Genomic DNA, 19,853 nt, shown 5'->3' with positions numbered 1-19,853 from the left:
AGGAACTCATTTTAAGAGACAGACAATTCGGTCTATATCAATGATAGAAGCGACACTGAGTTTGTGCTTCGATTGCTAAAGACTATGCAGGTCCCTTTCTCATGCTTACAGGCAAGGCGATACGAATCTTCCAAACCGCAGAGTAGGATTACAATAAGCACCAACTGACTGTAAGAGGGATGGAGGGTCCCGACCCTTGGCATCCCTCTAATTTGGTGAAGAATAAAATTAATTGGAAATACGAAAAACAAAAACAAAAAAACAAGAGGTCAATGGGCCTTAACGGTCATCTGACTATTAGCACAATACAACGTAGTCGTTTAAAGATTTTAGCATATTTGACCCCTGTGATCTTGAATGAAGATCAAGGTCATTCATTTGAACAAACTTGGTAGCCCTTCATCCCAGCATGCTACAGGCCCAATATCAGGTCTCTAGGCCTCCTAGTTATTCTCAAGAAGTCGTTTCAATATTTTAATCTATTTAACCCCTGTGACCTTGAATGAAGGTCAAGGTCATTCATTTCAACAAACTTGGTAGTCCTTCATCATAGCATGCTGCATGTCCAATATGAGTATCCCGGGCATTTCAGTTCTTAAGAAGAAGTCGTTTAAAGATTTAAGCCTATATGACCCCTGTGACCTTCAATGAAGATCAAGGTCATTCATTTGAACAAACTTGATAGCCCTTCATCCAAGCATGTGACAGGCCCAATATTAGGTCTCTAGACCTCCTAGTTATTCTCAAGAAGTCGTTTAAAATATTTTAGCCAATTTGACCCCTGTGACCTTGAATGAAAATCAAGGTCATTCATTTGTACAAACTTGGTAACCCTTCATCCAAGCATGCTGCAAACCCAATATGAGTATCCTGGGCCTTTTGGTTGTTGAGAAGAAGTCGTTTAAAGATTTAAGCCTATTTGACCCCTGTGACCTTGAATGAAGGTCAAGGTCATTCATTTCAACAAACTTGGTAGTCCTTCATCATAGCATGCTGCATGTCCAATATGAGTATCCCGGGCATTTCAGTTCTTAAGAAGAAGTCGTTTAAAGATTTAAGCCTATATGACCCCTGTGACCTTCAATGAAGATCAAGGTCATTCATTTGAACAAACTTGATAGCCCTTCATCCAAGCATGTGACAGGCCCAATATTAGGTCTCTAGACCTCCTAGTTATTCTCAAGAAGTCGTTTAAAATATTTTAGCCAATTTGACCCCTGTGACCTTGAATGAAAATCAAGGTCATTCATTTGTACAAACTTGGTAACCCTTCATCCAAGCATGCTGCAAACCCAATATGAGTATCCTGGGCCTTTTGGTTGTTGAGAAGAAGTCGTTTAAAGATTTAAGCCTATTTGACCCCTGTGACCTTGAATGAAGGTAAAAGTCATTCATTTGAACAAACTTGGTAGCCCTTCATCCCAGCATGTCACAGGCTCAATATCAGGTCTCTAGGCCTCCTAGTTATTCTCAAGAAGTCGTTTAAAGATTTTAGCCTATTTGACCCCTGTGACCTTGAATGAAGGTCAAGGTCATTCATTTGAACAAACTTGGTAGTCCTTCATCATAGCATGCTGCAGGCCCAATATGAGTTGCCTTGGCCTTTTTTTTTCTTGAGAAGAAAGTTGTTTAAAATATTTTAGCCAATTTGAACCCTGTGACCTTGAATGAAGATCAAGGTCATTCATTTGTACAAACTTGGTAGCCCTTCATCCCAGCATGCTGCAAACCCAATATGAGTATCCTGGGCCTTTTGGTTGTTGAGAAGAAGTCGTTTAAAGATTTAAGCCTATTTGACCCCTGTGACCTTGAATGAAGGTAAAAGTCATTCATTTGAACAAACTTGGTAGCCCTTTATCCCAGCATGCTACATGCCTAATATAAGTATCCTGGGCCTTTTGGTTCTTGAAAAGGAGTCGTTTAGGAATTTAAGCCTATTTGACCCCTGTTACTTTGAATGAAGATCAAGGTCATTGATTATAAATAACTTGAAAGCCCTTCATCCAAGCATGTCACAGGCCCAATATCAGGTCTCTAGGCCTCTTAGTTATTCACAAGAAGTTGTTTTAAAAAATAGCCTATTTGACCCCTGTGACCTTGAATGAAGGTCAAGGTCATTTATTTGAACAAACTTGATAGCCCTTCATCCCAGCATGCTGCAGGCTCAATATGAATATCCTTGGCCTTTCGGTTCTTGAAAAGAATTCATTTAAAGATTTCAGCCTATTTGACCTCTGTGACCTTGAATGAATATCAAGGTCATTCATTTGAACAAACTTGGTAGCCCTTCATCCCAGTATGTCACAGGCCCAATATCAGGTCTTTAGGCCTCCTAGTTATTCTTGAGAAGTCGTTTAAAGATTTTAGCCTTTTTGACCCCTGTGACCTTGAATGAAGATCAAGGTCATTCATTTAAACAAACTTGATAGCCCTTTTATCCGTGCATGTTACAGGCCCAATATCAGGTCTCTATGCCTCTTAGTTATTCACAAGAAGTTGTTGAAAGATTTAAGCCTTTTTGACCCCTGTGACCTTAAATGAAGGTCAAGGTCATTCATTTGAACAAACTTAAGTGTATATATATGAAAATATAAGTGTATATATATGAATATATAATGAATTCTGTATAAATTATGCAACATCAAACTTGATCAAATAAATCACAATTCTAACAAACTAAGATACATATACATTTAATCACATATGCTTGTTTCATGGATAGTAGTTTATAATATATACAATGCAATAATTTCTTTAATTTAGTAAATAATTACGAATGACAAATTATCACAGACGCTATACATGTATGAAGTGTATTAAAGCACCGAATAGAAACAAAACAAATATTGTAAAACCTTAAGTAAACTATACCTGTCAATATTCAAATGCTTGTATATGAAAAGTGTTAACAAATATATGAGGTACATTGATCGCGATCAAACAGTCAGCTAAACCCTGAAATTCTGTTACGAAAACACAAAGAATAACAAAGCACGCCAAATGTACATGGTATAAATATCACAACATGAGGCCCCTGGGCCTTAACAGTCATCTGACTATTAGCACAACACAATGTAGTCGTTTAAATATTTTAGCATATTTGACTCCTGTGACCTTGAATGAAGGTCAAGGTCATTCATTTGAACAAACTTGGTAGCCCTTCATCCTAGCGTGCTGCAGGCCCAATATGAGTATCCTGGGCCCTTTGGTTCTTGAGCAGAAGTTGTTTAAAGATTTAAGCCTTTTGACCCCTGTGACCTTCAATGAAGATCAAGGTCATTCATTTGAACAAACTTGATAGCCCTTTATCCCAGCATGTCAAAGGCCCAATATCAGGTCTCTAGACCTCCTATTTATTCTAAACAAGAGGCCCATGGGCCTTAACGGTCATCTGACTATTAGTACAATACAACATAGTCATTTAAAGATTTTAGCCTATTTGACCCGTGACCTTGATTGAAGGTCAAGGTAATTCATTTGAACAAACTTGGTAGCCCTTCATCCCAGCATACTACATGCCCAATATCAGTACCCTGGGCCTTCTGGTTCTTGAGAAGAAGTCGTTTAAAGATTTTAGCCTATTTGACCCTCAGGACCTTGAATGAAGGTCAAGGTCATCTATTTGAACAAACTTGGTAGCCCTTCATCCCAGCATACCACAGGCCTAATATCAGGTCTCCAGGCCTCTTAGTTATTCACAAGTTTTTAAATGATTTTAGCCTATTTGACCCCTGTGACCTTGAATGAAGGTCAAGGTCATTTATTTGAACAAACTTGGTAGCCCTTCATCCCAGCATGTCACAGGCCCAATATCAGTACCCTGGGCCTTCTGGTTCTTGAGAAGAAGTGGTTGAAAGATTTTAGCCTATTTGACCCTCGTGACCTTGAATGAAGGTCAAGGTCATCTATTTGAACAAAATTGGTAGCCCTTCATCCCAGCATGTCACAGGCCTAATATCAGTACCCTGGGCCTTCTGGTTCTTGAGAAGAAGTCGTTTAAAGATTTAAGCCTATTTGACCCCCGTGACCTTGAATGAAGGTCAAGGTCATTCATTTGAACAAACTTGGCAGCCCTTCATCCCAGCATGCAACAGGCCTAATATCAGGTCTCTAGGCCTCTTAGTTATTCACAAGAAGTTTTTTTAAGGATTTTAGCCTATTTGACCCCTGTAACCTTGAATGAAGGTCAAGGTCATTTATTTGAACAAACTTGGTAGCCCTTCATCCCAGCATGTCATAGGCCCAATATCAGTACCCTGGGCCTTCTGGTTCTTGAGAAGAAGTCGTTTAAAGATTTTAGCCTATTTGACCCTCGTGACCTAGAATGAAGGTCAAGGTCATCTATTTGAACAAACTTGGTAGCCCTTCATCCCAGCATGTCACAGGCCTAATATCAGTACCCTGGGCCTTCTGGTTCTTGAGAAGAAGTTGTTTAAAGATTTAAGCCTATTTGACCCCCGTGACCTTGAATGAAGGTCAAGGTCATTCATTTGAACAAACTTGGCAGCCCTTCATCCTAGCATGCAACAGGCCTAATATCAGGTCTCTAGGCCTCTTAGTTATTCACAAGAATTTTTTTAAAGAATTTTAGCCTATTTGACCCCTGTGACCTTGAATGAAGGTCAAGGTCATTTATTTGAACAAACTTGGTAGCCCTTCATCCCAGCATGTCATAGGCCCAATATCAGTACCCTGGGCCTTCTGGTTCTTGAGAAGAAGTCGTTTAAAGATTTTAGCCTATTTGACCTTCGTGACCTTGAATGAAGGTCAAGGTCATTTATTTGAACAAACTTGGTAGCCCTTCATCCCAGCATGCCACAGGCCTAATATCAGGTCTCTAGGCCTCTTAGTTATTCACAAGAAGTTTTTTAAAGGATTTTAGCCTATTTGACCCCTGTGACCTTGAATGAAGGTCAAGGTCATTTATTTGAACAAACTTGGTAGCCCTTCATCCCAGCATGTCACAGGCCCAATATCAGTACCCTGGGCCTTCTGGTTCTTGAGAAGAAGTCGTTTAAAGATTTTAGCCTATTTGACCCCTGTGACCTTGAATGAAGGTCAAGGTCATTCATTTGAACAAACTGGGTAGCCCTTCATCCCAGCATGTCACAGACCCAATATCAGGTCTCCAGGCCTCCTAGTTATTTCCAAGAAGTCGTTTAAAGATTTTAGCCTATTTGACCCCTGTGACCTTGAATGAAGGTCAAGGTCATTTATTTGAACAAACTTGGTAGCCCTTCATCCCAGCATGCTACAGGCCCAATATCAGTACCCTGGGCCTTCTGGTTCTTGAGAAGAAGTCGTTTAAAGATTTTAGCCTATTTGACCCCTGTGACCTTGAATGAAGGTCAAGGTCATTCATTTGAACAAACTTGGTAGCCCTTCATCCCAGCATGCCACAGGCCTAATATCAGGTCTCTAGGCCTCTTAGTTATTCACAAGAAGTTTTTTTAAAGGATTTTAGCCTATTTGACCCCTGTGACCTTGAATGAAGGTCAAGGTCATTTATTTGAACAAACTTGGTAGCCCTTCATCCCAGCATACTTCAGGCCCAATATCAGTACCCTGGGCCTTCTGGTTCTTGAGAAGAAGTCGTTTAAAGATTTTAGCCTTTTTGACCCCTGTGACCTTGAATGAAGGTCAAGGTCATTTATTTGAACAAACTTGGTAGCTCTTCATCCCAGCAACCTACAGGCCAAATATGAGTACCCTGGGCCTTCCGGTTATTGAGAAGAAGTCGTTTGAATGAAAAGTTTACGGACGGCGGACGGCGGACGACTGACGGCGGACGGCGGACGGCGGACGGCGCACGACGATGGACGGTGCATGATGACAATAGCTCATCCTGACCCTTTGGGTCAGATGACCTAAAAAGTCGTTTAAAATATTTTAGCCAATTTGACCCCTGTGACCTTGAATGAAGGTCAAGGTCATTCATTTGAACAAACTTGGTAGCCCTTCATCCAAGCATGCTCCACTCCCAATATGAGTATCCTGGGCATTTTGGTTCTTGAGAAGAATTCGTTTAAAGATTTCAGCCTTTTTGACCCCTGTGACCTTGAATGAAGATCAATGTCATTCATTTGAACAAACTTTATAGCCTTCATCCTAGCATGTCACAGGCCCAATATCAGGTCTCTAGGCCTCTTAGTTATTCACAAGAAGTTGTTTAAAGGAATTTTAGCCTATTTGACCCATTGACCTTGAATGAAGGTCAAGGTCATTCATTTGAACAAACTTAAGTGTATATATATGAAAATATAAGTGTATATATATGAATATATAATGAATTCTGTATAAATTATGCAACATCAAACTTGATCAAATAAATCATAATTCTAACAAACTAAGATACATATACATTTAATCACATATGCTTGTTTCATGGATAGTAGTTTATAATATATACAATGCAATAATTTCTTTAATTTAGTAAATAATTACGAATGACAAATTATCACAGACGCTATACATGTATGAAGTGTATTAAAGCACCGAATAGAAACAAAACAAATATTGTAAAACCTTAAGTAAACTATACCTGTCAATATTCAAATGCTTGTATATGAAAAGTGTTAACAAATATATGAGGTACATTGATCGCGATCAAACAGTCAGCTAAACCCTGAAATTCTGTTACGAAAACACAAAGAAAAACAAAGCACGCCAAATGTACATGGTTTAAATATCACAAGAGGCCCCTGGGCCTTAACAGTCATCTGACTATTAGCACAACACAATGTAGTCGTTTAAATATTTTAGCATATTTGACCCCTGTGACCTTGAATGAAGGTCAAGGTCATTCATTTGAACAAACTTGGTAGCCCTTCATCCTAGCATGCTGCAGGCCCAATATGAGTATCCTGGGCCCTTTGGTTCTTGAGCAGAAGTTGTTTAAAGATTTAAGCCTTTTGACCCCTGTGACCTTCAATGAAGATCAAGGTCATTCATTTGAACAAACTTGATAGCCCTTTATCCCAGCATGTCAAAGGCCCAATATCAGGTCTCTAGACCTCCTATTTATTCTAAAAAGTCGTTTAAAATATTTTAGCCCATGGGCCTTAACGGTCATCTGACTATTAGTACAATACAACATAGTCATTTAAAGATTTTAGCCTATTTGACCCGTGACCTTGATTGAAGGTCAAGGTAATTCATTTGAACAAACTTGGTAGCCCTTCATCCCAGCATACTACATGCCCAATATCAGTACCCTGGGCCTTCTGGTTCTTGAGAAGAAGTCGTTTAAAGATTTTAGCCTATTTGACCCTCAGGACCTTGAATGAAGGTCAAGGTCATCTATTTGAACAAACTTGGTAGCCCTTCATCCCAGCATACCACAGGCCTAATATCAGGTCTCCAGGCCTCTTAGTTATTCACAAGTTTTTAAATGATTTTAGCCTATTTGACCCCTGTGACCTTGAATGAAGGTCAAGGTCATTTATTTGAACAAACTTGGTAGCCCTTCATCCCAGCATGTCACAGGCCCAATATCAGTACCCTGGGCCTTCTGGTTCTTGAGAAGAAGTGGTTGAAAGATTTTAGCCTATTTGACCCTCGTGACCTTGAATGAAGGGTCAATTTGAAGAAACTTGGTAGCCGTTTTTCCAGCATACTATTTACCCTGGAACAAAAAGAATTTGTTTAAGTTTAGCCCCCCTTGACCTTGAATCCAGCAAGTCATTCATTTGGCCTAATATCCAGGATGTTACAGGCCAATATCAGGTGGGCTCTTAGTTATTCACAAGAAGTTGTTTAAAGGATTTTAGCTTTGACCCATTGAAGAATGAAGGTCAAGGTCGTTTATTTTAACAAACTTGGTAGCACTTCATCCCAGCATGCTGCAGGCCAATATGAATATCCTGGGCCTTTCTGTTCTTGAGAAGAAGTCGTTTAAAATTTTTAATCTATATGACCCCTGTGACCTTGAATGAAGTGAAGGTCAAGGTCATTCATTTGAACAAACTTGGCAGCCCATTCCCAGCATGCAACAGGCCCAATATCAGGTCTCTAGGCCTCTTAGTTATTCACAAGAAGTTTTTTTAAGGATTTTAGCCTATTTGACCCCTGTGACCTTGAATGAAGGTCAAGGTCATTTATTTGAACAAACTTGGTAGCCCTTCATCCCAGCATGTCACAGGCCTAATATCAGTACCCTGGGCCTTCTGGTTCTTGAGAAGAAGTTGTTTAAAAGATTTAAGCCTATTTGACCCCCGTGACCTTGAATGAAGGTCAAGGTCATTCATTTGAACAAACTTGGCAGCCCTTCATCCTAGCATGCAACAGGCCTAATATCAGGTCTCTAGGCCTCTTAGTTATTCACAAGAATTTTTTTTAAAGAATTTTAGCCTATTTGACCCCTGTGACCTTGAATGAAGGTCAAGGTCATTTATTTGAACAAACTTGGTAGCCCTTCATCCCAGCATGTCATAGGCCCAATATCAGTACCCTGGGCCTTCTGGTTCTTGAGAAGAAGTCGTTTAAAGATTTTAGCCTATTTGACCTTCGTGACCTTGAATGAAGGTCAAGGTCATCTATTTGAACAAACTTGGTAGCTCTTTATCCCAGCATGCCACAGGCCTAATATCAGGTCTCCAGGCCTTTTAGTTATTCACAAGAAGTTTTTTAAAGGATTTTAGCCTATTTGACCCCTGTGACCTTGAATGAAGGTCAAGGTCATTTATTTGAACAAACTTGGTAGCCCTTCATCCCAGCATGTCACAGGCCTAATATCAGTACCCTGGGCCTTCTGGTTCTTGAGAAGAAGTCGTTTAAAGATTTAAGCCTATTTGACCCCCGTGACCTTGAATGAAGGTCAAGGTCATCTATTTGAACAAACTTGGTAGCCCTTCATCCCAGCATGCCACAGGCCTAATATCAGGTCTCTAGGCCTCTTAGTTATTCACAAGAAGTTTTTTTAAAGGATTTTAGCCTATTTGACCCCTGTGACCTTGAATGAAGGTCAAGGTCATTTATTTGAACAAACTTGGTAGCCCTTCATCCCAGCATGTCACAGGCCCAATATCAGTACCCTGGGCCTTCTGGTTCTTGAGAAGAAGTCGTTTAAAGATTTTAGCCTATTTGACCCCTGTGACCTTGAATGAAGGTCAAGGTTATTCATTTGAACAAACTTGGTAGCCCTTCATCCCAGCATGCCACAGGCCTAATATCAGGTCTCTAGGCCTCTTAGTTATTCACAAGAAGTTTTTTTAAAGGATTTTAGCCTATTTGACCCCTGTGACCTTGAATGAAGGTCAAGGTCATTTATTTGAACAAACTTGGTAGCTCTTCATCCCAGCAACCTACAGGCCAAATATGAGTACCCTGGGCCTTCCGGTTATTGAGAAGAAGTCGTTTGAATGAAAAATTTACGGACGGCGGACGGCGGACGACTGACTGACGGCGGACGGCGGCGGACGGGACGGCGCACGACGATGGACGGTGCATGATGACAATAGCTCATCCTGACCCTTTGGGTCAGATGACCTAAAAAGTCGTTTAAAATATTTTAGCCAATTTGACCCCTGTGACCTTGAATGAAGGTCAAGGTCATCCATTTGAACAAACTTGGTAGCCCTTCATCCAAGCATGCTCCACTCCCAATATGAGTATCCTGGGCATTTTGGTTCTTGAGAAGAATTCGTTTAAAGATTTCAGCCTTTTTGACCCCTGTGACCTTGAATGAAGATCAATGTCATTCATTTGAACAAACTTTATAGCCTTCATCCTAGCATGTCACAGGCCCAATATCAGGTCTCTAGGCCTCTTAGTTATTCAAAAGAAGTTGTTTAAAGGAATTTTAGCCTATTTGACCCATTGACCTTGAATGAAGGTCAAGGTCGTTTATTTTAACAAACTTGGTAGCACTTCATCCCAGCATGCTGCAGGCCCAATATGAATATCCTGGGCCTTTCTGTTCTTGAGAAGAAGTCGTTTAAAATTTTTAACCTATATGACCCCTGTGACCTTGAATGAAGATCAAGGTCATTCATTTGAACAAACTTGGTAGCCGTTCATTCCAGCATACTACATGCCAAATATCAGTACCCTGGGACTACTGGTTATTGATAAGAAGTTGTTTAAGATTTTAGCCTTTTTGACCCCTGTGACCTTGAATGTAGATCAAGGTCATTCATTTGACCAAACTAGATAGCCCTTCATCCAGGTATGTTACAGGCCCAATATCAGGTCTCTAGGCCTCTTAGTTATTCACAAGAAGTTGTTTAAAGGATTTTAAGCCTATTTGACCCCTGTGACATTGAATGAAGGTCAAGGTCATTTATTTGAACAAACTTGGTAGCCCTTCATCCCAGCATGCTACAAGCCAAATATCAGTACCCTGGGCCTTCTGGGTCTTGAGAAGAAGTCGTTTAAAGATTTTAGCCTTTTTGACCCCTGTGACATTGAATGAAGGTCAAGGTCATTCATTTGAACAAACTTGGTAGTCCTTTGTCCCAGCATGCTACAGACCAAATATCAGTACCCTGGGCCTTTAGGTTATTGAGAAGAAGTTGTTTAAATGAAAAGTTTAAGCACAGCGCACGGCGGACTGTGCACGATGACGATCGGTGCATGATGACAATAGATCATCCTGACCCTTTGGGTCAGATGACCTAAAAACAAACTCAATCTCTAGTGTGTCTGATAATGACATGTTGAGAGAAGTCCCTTATTGCATGTTTATTTGCATCTTGCACTACAGTATCTAATCAACTAGAGCCTAGCTTCACAAACATTTCATAACCTTAAAAATAGGTTTCTGATCTTAAGATTATTTCCATAATTCTATAATACATGTACACATGGTATCACGCAACAATAAATATATCATCAATGCAAGTCTAAATAATTTCAGTAATTTATCAACCTTTGTTAAATTTCATTGAACCACAATTTCTTTGTAAAGTATTACTACTAAACACAATGATTTAGTTTCAGGGGAAATAACTCTGTTAAACCTACATCAAGATTGTGGTAATTCAACGCAGACATTTTCTTATAGCATAAGTATAGTAATATAAGTAAATAAATTAGGATACAATATTAATTTAATTTGCAAAGTAATATAGTGTATTTCAGTGTATGTAATATTCAATGAATTATTCACGATCTCCTGTATGATAGATCAAACAGAGCTATAATAATTTCCGTTCTGAGGATTTAAAGCTAAACCAGGTTTCATATAATTCTGTTAAAAGCGTGCAATGATTTAAAGCCAGAGACAAAAATGAGGATGAACAATTGGACACTGATATTGTTTATCTGATATCACAAAGTAAAGTGTTAACTGCACAAATCAAAATGCCAACAACATCAATATATATATGGTAACAATCCATCAAAACTATGATTGGTCTTCAAAAAACAAGCTTGATTTCATTTCTTAGTCACATTTATATATTCATCTCAAAATACTTGAAAATAATTAAAAAATCCACTGTATCCAAAACTATTTTCTTTCCTCCTTATTTTTCTCTGTGCCACCAAAAAGGCTACTCAACAAGAGTCCAACGGCAGCTACAGCACCAGTCACCACGACAGTTACCAGGGCGGTATCAGCCTGCAATGGGTACATTTACAGTACACATAATGTAAACACATTAATCTAAAGAGAAACAGAGGTAAATTACATGTATATTGAGTACTTTTATGTCATTCAATTTTGTACAAATCCAATAATTAAATGGGAATGTGATGTCCTTTTCTACGGGTTCCTATATATTTTATGTGATGGAATGGTTGATGATGTGTCTATGATATATTTCCCAACTTGTTCTTCTTCAATAAGAGGCCCATGGGCCTTAAGGTTCACCTGAGTTTGTTTAGAATGAAACAAAGACATATAAACACTAATATACTGGCCCTTGAAGTCGGTTTTAATCTATGAAGAGTATTTGCTTTCATCAAACCTGTGAACTCAGAAGAAGATTTTTTGAAATTTGTAAGTCATTTTGACCCTGTTTAGCCTCGTCCCTCTGGTCCCCCAGGGGGTCAGCAACTGATATTGATGTTAGAATACTATATCTCAGGCTTATAAGTCTAATAAAGTTTGACTCATTTCCTGTGAAAATTGAGCGAAAAATGATCATAAATGTGTGTTTTCCCTATATCAACTATAGTAAACTTGACCCCCTCCCCAAGGGAAAACGTGAGACTCCAGGGTCATATAATTCACAAATTTTATAAAGAACCTTAAGACCTTTCAATCTATGAAAAGTATTTGATTCCACCACATCTGTGAGTGGAGAAAAAGATTTTTGAAATTTTAGTCAATTTTACCCCTTTTGGCCCCTCCCACAGCCCCCTGGGGGGTGGGGACCATACAGTTCACAATTTCGATTGGCCTTATGCCTTAGAAGGTTTCTGCAAAATTTCATTGAAATTGCTTCAGCAGTTTTGGAGAAGAAATCGAAAATGTAAATTGTTTACAGACCTACGACGGACAACGTGGACAAAAAGTGACTTGAATACATATATAGATCACTTGAGACTTCGTCCCAGGTGACCTAATAACTTACCTGCTCAGACCACTTTTTCCCATATCTAATGAAAGCTGCAAAATGTTCACAGTTGTTCCAAAGGACATTATAGCCTATCTCTCCAACCATCTCCATTGCATTTTGAACTATTTCATGTGCTTGACGTGGTCTGAAAATACACCAAGCATACATTATATTGTTAAGAATATTCATCCTTTATACTGTCAGATCAACAATTTGCATCTAGACATGTGCTTATTTCAGTGACAAGTACCACAATTTGTTATACATGTATTAGAAATGGTATTTATCCAAAAAAACAAAACAAAAAAAAACGTTTATTACATTAAGTATGAACAAAGTCCCGGAAGAAATATTCAAATGCGGAGGCAAGTAACCTTTTCTACCAAAAAAAGGTACTTAAAAGCAAATACCAAGAACATAAAGACCTTAATAAGCTCAGTGCTCCAGATAATTTTTGTTTGAAGGGAGTACCATATTTCTGGGGTTTTTTTCCCATAAGAAGTAAATAGGAGATAAATGCGAATGAACAAATTCAATTTCAAAGACCCTCAAATAAGGGCTTACAGTGAAAATGTTTGTAGTCGTATTATAGCAGTATAAAAACTTTGAAATTGTACAAATGTACCAGTACATGATATGATAAAGACTTTTACACTATTTCTACAAATAACTATGTTTAATGTTGATGTTATTGTAAACATCATCTTTCAATAAATCAGATAGATTTCAGAGATGATCCATTAATTTCAAGGAAAATCCTTACTGTCAATGATGGAAACACAATTGTATTCATAATATCAAGGGAGTATTAGGCAGTTTCAGAAACAATTTCCTGTATTACTGTTTGCCTCATATTATGTAATTGTGTTCGTTTTGTGTGTCTTGATAAAGGGGCAGATCGCCTCAAAAATTTGACAATTTTTTGTCCCCACGGTTGGAATGACTTTTGTCCCACAATTTCAGAAACCAGGGAGTATGTAGCTATGTTTTGGGAGTATTTAGCTATGTTTTGGGAGTATGTAGCTATGTTTTGGGAGTATTTAGCTATTAGGAGTATTTAGCTATGTTTTGGGAGTATTTTACTCCTTGACTCCCTCTATATGGAGCACTGGATTCAGACACAAATTTAATGTTTCCAATCCAAATCATCCTGACATTTCCATTTGGATTGTGATTTTTCCGGACTATTAATTGGTGTCTGGATTATTGCAAGTCCAGCTGTTGTACATATATATGATTCATTGTATACAGCTGTAACAAAAATTTGAAGATAATTCATATACTCATTGACCTGCATTTCCTGTCCTTTCCATTGTTCTTCTTGGCATTACATCCCAGGACAACTTCCCAAAAATCATCAATTTTGACAAAAGCCTTGTTGAATCGCTTCCCGCAGATTGTGAAAACACTGCCGGAGTTGAATGCACCATTGATACCATCATTATCCCCTCCTGAAAGGTGCACAATCTTCCCATCACCTGATACAGAGAAAATAATGGCTGAAACTTCATCAAAATAATAATGCAGTCCATTCATCAATAACTCTATTGTACATGTAGACGAACACGTGTTATTGTTATTTTGGACTGAAGAAGGCCCTAAAGTGGCTGAATATATATTCCATAGAAATTATTTTGATTTTACTTTGAATTTATCTTGGCCTTATACATGTATATATACCGTATTCAAGGTGCCCCTCAAGCATTTTTAGGCTTCAATTTAACTTACTTCCAATTACATGCAGACTGAAAATATTGAAACTGTGTTGGTTTCCCTGTAATATTGATATCTTTTGCAAATTGATTAATGGCTTACTTTCTAGAATACTTTTATTAAAGGCTAGTCCAAATTTGTTTCTATGAAGTGCCCACTTATTTCGTTAAATTTTTTAAGCATCTTGGGTGCTAAATACTGGGTCAAATACATATACGTATATACAATGATGAACTGTATTTTGTCTGTCTTATTTGATTTTTCATATCAGCTGTCTTACATTAATAAAATATATGCCAAACATCAATTTGTGTAATGGTCATTTAAAGAGGGAGCTTACAGGTTAATTTTCAATATAAACCACTTAGCAGAAACATACATATCCTTAATATTGATGGTAATATTATAGATGTAAGTACATTGCCAGGGACAAATGGTATCACCTTGGCATATTTATTCACACCTTTTGTCTAAATGACTTGGTGTTTCGGAGCTGAATGCCTATAAGGATGGTGTAACATATACAGTAGAATTTTAGCGTGTGAGTATACTCAGCTGACGGAGCATGCTTCATTGCTCAGTTGGCAGAGCTCTGAATTATCACACAAGAAACTCTAGTTAGAGTCCTAGATCCTAGGGGGATACTCAATATGAATGTGTATTATCTCAGTTCAATTTACCTATATAAACACCCCAATGTGAATACCACCCTCTTGGAAACTCTACCATATCCCCAATCTCAAGTTCATTCAGGAGAGTAGCATTGTGGGTGTTCAGTGATCCAGAACCAGAAGACATTTTATCAATTTCTGAAAAGAAAAAACTGAAATGTAAATACATGTACCTATAATAATTGATTGCGTATACACATCTGTAAATAGATGCATGTATATTAAATTTTACGCACATTGTACATAGACAGGTGCTCATCAGTTTTGATCAGTATAGAGTCTATTTTTTAACTTATTTTTATCGGACATTCTTTTGCTGTTAGAAACGACGACACGTAATATCTCAAAAGTGTCACGTCGAGATAACAATGTTAGAGTAGAGCCAGCTTATACAGCTGTATATACATGTAGTCACAAGTCCAAAATGTGAAGGACTTTGAAAATCTCAATCCCACTCCCTAAATACAAATTCTTTTTATCACATCAATAGAATCATCATCGATGGAATTGCGTTAAACAGGAAGAGAAGAAAAATCGTTCAATATCCACTTTACTTTCACTTTACATTATAATTACCTTGCAGTGTTGGTCTCGCCGCTTACGTCCTATGAATACATAACAAATTACAAAGGCATATTGATAATTGTAGTCAATGATTATCTTTGATAACAAGTACGAATCTACTGCTCAGATGACACGTAAATCATGCTAAAAACTCAATTAAGTTTTCATAAATAAATATTTTTATCGATGACGCATTTGGTATCAAGCGTCACCGTCAGCTTGATCAAGCGTCTGATCGACTAACCATGGACCGGATGTTGCGTAAGTTCTTTCGAGAAGGTACCCACATGCTTCCGGTTTCACGTCAATTATTGTGAAAGATCAGAACAGGAACATACTGACATAGACGGAGATTATAGTAAACGATCTAGCGAACTCTACACGACCAAGGTGACACAATGCCTAAGAAGAATAAAGCTAAGTCGAAACAACAGGAAGAGTGGAATGACGAAGACGATGATAAGACATTGGAAGAGAGAATGGCGGCTTTGGGAACTGGAGAGAATGGCGCTGAAGTGCCAGATAAAAGCAAAAAGAAGAAAAACAAAGAAAAAGTGAGGCCTTCAGTCGATAAATGTGCTTATGTAATGACCCTGGTAATATTTAAATCTTAAAAGTGAATAGACTTGCATAGATAAAATGTAAATTAAACTGATCACAAACATGGACCCCCCCCCTCCCCGTCATTTTTCTTCGTCACATTACAGTTCGTGTACATTTTAACTACTGTCATGGGACATAAGTACTCATCACTGTAGTTTTTTCACTATTGATATCATAAAAATTAAATGGTGCACCAAAATAATGATATTTTGAAAATCTAGCATCGGAAAATTTGGTGAAAATCTATCAATAAATGAAACCAGGAAAATTCTAAGAAAAAAGTAAAAATACATAGAATATATAGCAACAAAACAACAGTGACGAATACTTGTGTCCCACGATTGTACCATGCCATCATGTTGATGATTATTTGGACGAGGGGGAGGTTAGATGGCAAATGCAATTTAATGCTAAGAAGTGTTTTGTTAGTAAATAAAACTCTATAGGAAGAAAACTATTCTGAAATTTAATTACACATTACACTTTAAGACATTTTAAATATACATATAGAATCTGGGAAATATCTAGGGGTCACTGTCAAATATGATCTAAATTAGAACACACACATTCATTCTGTAACAGAGAAGGCCAACAGAAATTAAGGATCCCTTATATAATTAAACGCAATTCAATATGTCATCAATTAAACGCAATATGTCATCATGCAAGTCGGAAAGTAGAATCATACACCACACTTGTAAGACCATGGCATTTCTTGAGTATTCAGCATCCTGCTGGGATCCATACAACCTTAATAAATCCTGACACTCAAAAACATTCAGAGAAGAGCTGCAAGGTGTGTCTGTAATCAGTACAGAAATAGAGTACCAGGAACCATTCACCAACATAACATATATAACATTCCTTAACTTTGAACCATTGGTTACTAGAAGAGCTAAAGCCAGAATCATAATGTTATCACAACACATATACACTGTAACATCAGATGACAGGATAACAATAGGCATACACAGACTAAACCAAATACTTGTATCATTCAATAAAAACCTATACAGATACTCAAACCATCATCAAGTGGAATTCTTTACAAGCATCCCTGGTTAGCATAGGAGCCTGTCCTCCTGGACTCATTCAGGGCTGCCCTGGCTAGATTTTAGTAAACAATCTAGTGAATTATACCTGACCAAATTCTCACAATGCCTATTCCCTCAGATGACATCATTTGTAAGCTAAGGACTAGCTTGTGAAGATGTATTATAGTTTCTTCAAACAATATCATAGTGTACTCCTAATGCGTACTATGAACTTCTGGTTGCTTAAAAGAATATATATAGTCATTTCATTATTGTTGAAATTCTTTTCCGTTGATAATGGTTCAGGCAAAAATATAGAAAATATAAAGCTATGTCAAAACTGGAGGAATAGTAGTAATGTATTCATATATTATACTGTTTTTATCTATATATCAATGCAACCTCCCAAGGACAAATGCACTCAATATGAGCCTGTCCCATAAATTGGAAGAAGAAGATAAAAAAAACAAGATAACAAAATAAAAAGAGTATGATTTACTCAGTTTGTTGTGAAGGCATTGAAGTCTTCCAATGTTGTGCTTGTACTGTTGCTACCGGAAAGAGATTCCATTAGGTGATTGTATGTGGAAAGAAAGAGTACCACGCACACAGGTATCACTATTTGCATATGTCTTTAGTAGCAGATCCAGAAGTATCAGTATGTTTGGGCGTGTGTTTAGTTTTGCAGTATGTTCTGGTAAGTATTGGGGTGTTGACTACAACTTGTTTGTGTATGATTTTGAAGACAAATGTTAATCTGGATTGAATTTTACATGTAGTGATGGTAGTTTAAGGCCGTGTATCATGTGTGTATCTGAGCTTGTGTTGTGGTATCTGTTTTGTATGTATTGATCTGCTCTGTGCTGTATTTCTTTCGATTCATGTAATCTGGTTGACATGGTAGGGGTCCCATACAGATAGACAGTATTCCTGTTTGGGTTGTATAATTATATTAATGCATGGTATTCATGTTCTTTTATCTCAAGTGTTAATTGTTCCTCAACCCACACACTAACTCATCTTACATTTAACACATCCAAATGATTAAAATCTGTTTTCCTTTTAAGGGGAAATCAGCAAAGCTGAAAAAGCTTGCTGAATTTTTGGCTGCAGAAGATGAAGGTGATGACGACGCTTCAAAAGAAGAAGTAAGGTTTAACTTACAAAATAAAATTCCATATTGTTTTAATATTTTTTTTGATTTTTGAAGAGGAAGTACAATTACATTACATGTACACTTATTGTCAAATAGTTGTATATATTTAGTATGTAATATAAACCTTTGTATATAAGTGTGATATGTTTTGCAATCAATGTAAAATAAAAAAAAATTAAAATTGTTTTTGTAACATTTTTCAAAAAGAATTGAAATACATTATAGAAACCCTTCATAAATGTGGGTATAGATAGTATTATATTAGTGGTTACAGATACTGTCATCTGTCCATGTGTTACTCAATCTTCTGCTTTCTATTATTAAATGTCTAATATATAAATGTATGTAAATTAAATTGAATCCTTTTGTCCAATTTAGTCTACAGATACAAAACCAGACACACCACCACAGAAAGCTTCATCAGCTGCTGATCGTGTATCACCAGACACGTACGAGGAGGAGGAGGAGGAGGAGGAGGATGGAGAAATATATAACAGCGACGAGCAAAAAGGTAAACACATTGTGTAGGATTTCAGTTGGTGAAAAAAAGGTAAATACATTGTTAAAGGCTTTAGTTGGTAAAACAAAAGGTAAACATATTGTATGAATTTCAGAAGTATCCTCTGCAGATGCAGAGCTCTAATATTATATGTGATGTGTAGCAAACAGTGCTCCAGATAATTTTTTGAGGGGGGGGGGGGGTAATTGTACTCACACTTTTGAAGGAGAGGGGTACCGTTACAACTCTGACTTCTGTGTGAACCCAAAACTTAACAGAGATATTTCTATAAAAGTTATGTGATTATAGTATAAAGTAATCTATGGTTAACAAGCAATTGTGCAATTATCTATCTGAAACAAGAGCACATTTGATGTAGACTCTTAAAAAATGACTGATATTCATCTGATTTTTAGGTCACTTGACCCTGATAGTCTTTTGTCTGTCGTCTTCCGTCGTGCGACATCCTTTAACATATCCATGTGAATGTGATAACTTCAGTAAATATAAACTAAGCTTAATGAAACTTTGTATGCAGACTAAAATTGAAAAGATCTCTGACGAATTCGAAAATCAGCGTGATTCGACAGTAATTGACAGAGATATTGCCTTTGCACTAATAATTATTATTGGACCTTGTGAACATGATAACTTGAGTAAATATGAACCGAACTTAATGAAACTTTGTATGTAGACTAACATCGGAAAGATCTCGGATGCGTTCGAAAATCAGCTTGATTCGTCTCTAACTTAATTAGAGAGTTATTGCCCTTTGCAATAATAATTATTTAACTTTTTGAACATGATAATGTGAGTTAATATGCACCAAGCTTAATGAAAACTTTTAGATCTATGTTTCTATTTCGTGAACAAACAACATCAGTTGGCTAGTAAATGACATAACTAGTTGTATCAAATATCAGATAGTTAAGGCCCATGGACCTCTTGTACCAAATTTCTTCTGCTTTTATTTCTGGTAGGGCTAGGTATTCGAACAGCCGAACCGATATGTATTGGCAATACACTGAAACAATACAAGATACGTATTGATGATACAAAGGAAATATTTTTCATGTTAAAATTGTTACTGATATTGTGAGAACTAAAGAC

At 37.4% G+C, this 19,853-nt stretch overlaps 2 protein-coding genes and 1 long non-coding RNA gene across 5 annotated transcripts in view; 1 reads left to right on the top strand and 2 right to left on the bottom strand.

Moving 5' to 3' along the window:
* Positions 1-2,677: 2,677 nt before the first annotated feature.
* Positions 2,678-6,219, bottom strand: LOC138320678 (uncharacterized). The gene is made up of 2 exons (XR_011208232.1): positions 5,868-6,219; positions 2,678-3,358 (listed from the first exon to the last, which is right to left on the bottom strand). It is a non-coding gene; the product is annotated as an uncharacterized lncRNA (long non-coding RNA).
* A 128-nt stretch (positions 6,220-6,347) lies between these two features.
* LOC138320677 (phospholipase A and acyltransferase 2-like) lies at positions 6,348-15,643 on the bottom strand. 3 transcript variants are annotated; one of them, XM_069263827.1, is made up of 6 exons: positions 15,464-15,643; positions 14,897-15,025; positions 13,795-13,981; positions 12,519-12,648; positions 9,487-11,560; positions 6,348-7,025 (listed from the first exon to the last, which is right to left on the bottom strand). In XM_069263827.1, exons 2-5 carry the CDS (start codon positions 15,012-15,014, stop codon positions 11,450-11,452), a joined length of 546 nt encoding a protein of 181 aa, XP_069119928.1. In that variant the 5' UTR covers positions 15,015-15,025; positions 15,464-15,643; the 3' UTR covers positions 6,348-7,025; positions 9,487-11,449. The 3 variants fall into 3 exon arrangements, with proteins under 3 accessions (XP_069119928.1, XP_069119930.1, XP_069119931.1); XM_069263829.1 differs by lacking the exon at positions 15,464-15,643 and adding an exon at positions 15,293-15,428; XM_069263830.1 differs by lacking the exon at positions 15,464-15,643 and adding an exon at positions 15,370-15,421.
* A 69-nt stretch (positions 15,644-15,712) lies between these two features.
* Positions 15,713-19,853, top strand: part of LOC138320674 (ATP-binding cassette sub-family F member 1-like) — a 35,042-nt gene continuing 30,901 nt past the window's right edge. Inside the window, exons 1-3 of the mRNA XM_069263822.1 lie at positions 15,713-16,005; positions 18,156-18,236; positions 18,623-18,755. Coding sequence (XP_069119923.1) covers positions 15,850-16,005; positions 18,156-18,236; positions 18,623-18,755 — 370 coding nt within the window. The 5' untranslated portion in view covers positions 15,713-15,849. The remainder of the gene's footprint in view (positions 16,006-18,155; positions 18,237-18,622; positions 18,756-19,853) is intronic.

The sequence above is a fragment of the Argopecten irradians genome, chromosome 4, assembly GCF_041381155.1.
Source record: "Argopecten irradians isolate NY chromosome 4, Ai_NY, whole genome shotgun sequence".
In the NCBI taxonomy this organism is placed as follows: Eukaryota; Metazoa; Mollusca; class Bivalvia; order Pectinida; family Pectinidae; genus Argopecten; species Argopecten irradians.
The sequence above is the reverse complement of the archived record's forward strand: the minus strand, read 5'-3'. Positions and strand labels throughout refer to the sequence as shown.

Excerpts from the sequence above, each read along its gene's own strand:
- LOC138320677 (XM_069263827.1), bottom strand. The coding sequence starts at position 15,014 with ATGTCTTCTGGTTCTGGATCACTGAACACCCACAATGCTACTCTCCTG. Across the intron at positions 13,982-14,896 it reads ACATTGGGGTGTTTATATAG|GTGATGGGAAGATTGTGCAC; the intron begins GTAAATTGAACT and ends TCTCTGTATCAG. Across the intron at positions 11,561-12,518 it reads GGAAAAAGTGGTCTGAGCAG|GCTGATACCGCCCTGGTAAC; the intron begins GTAAGTTATTAG and ends TACCCATTGCAG.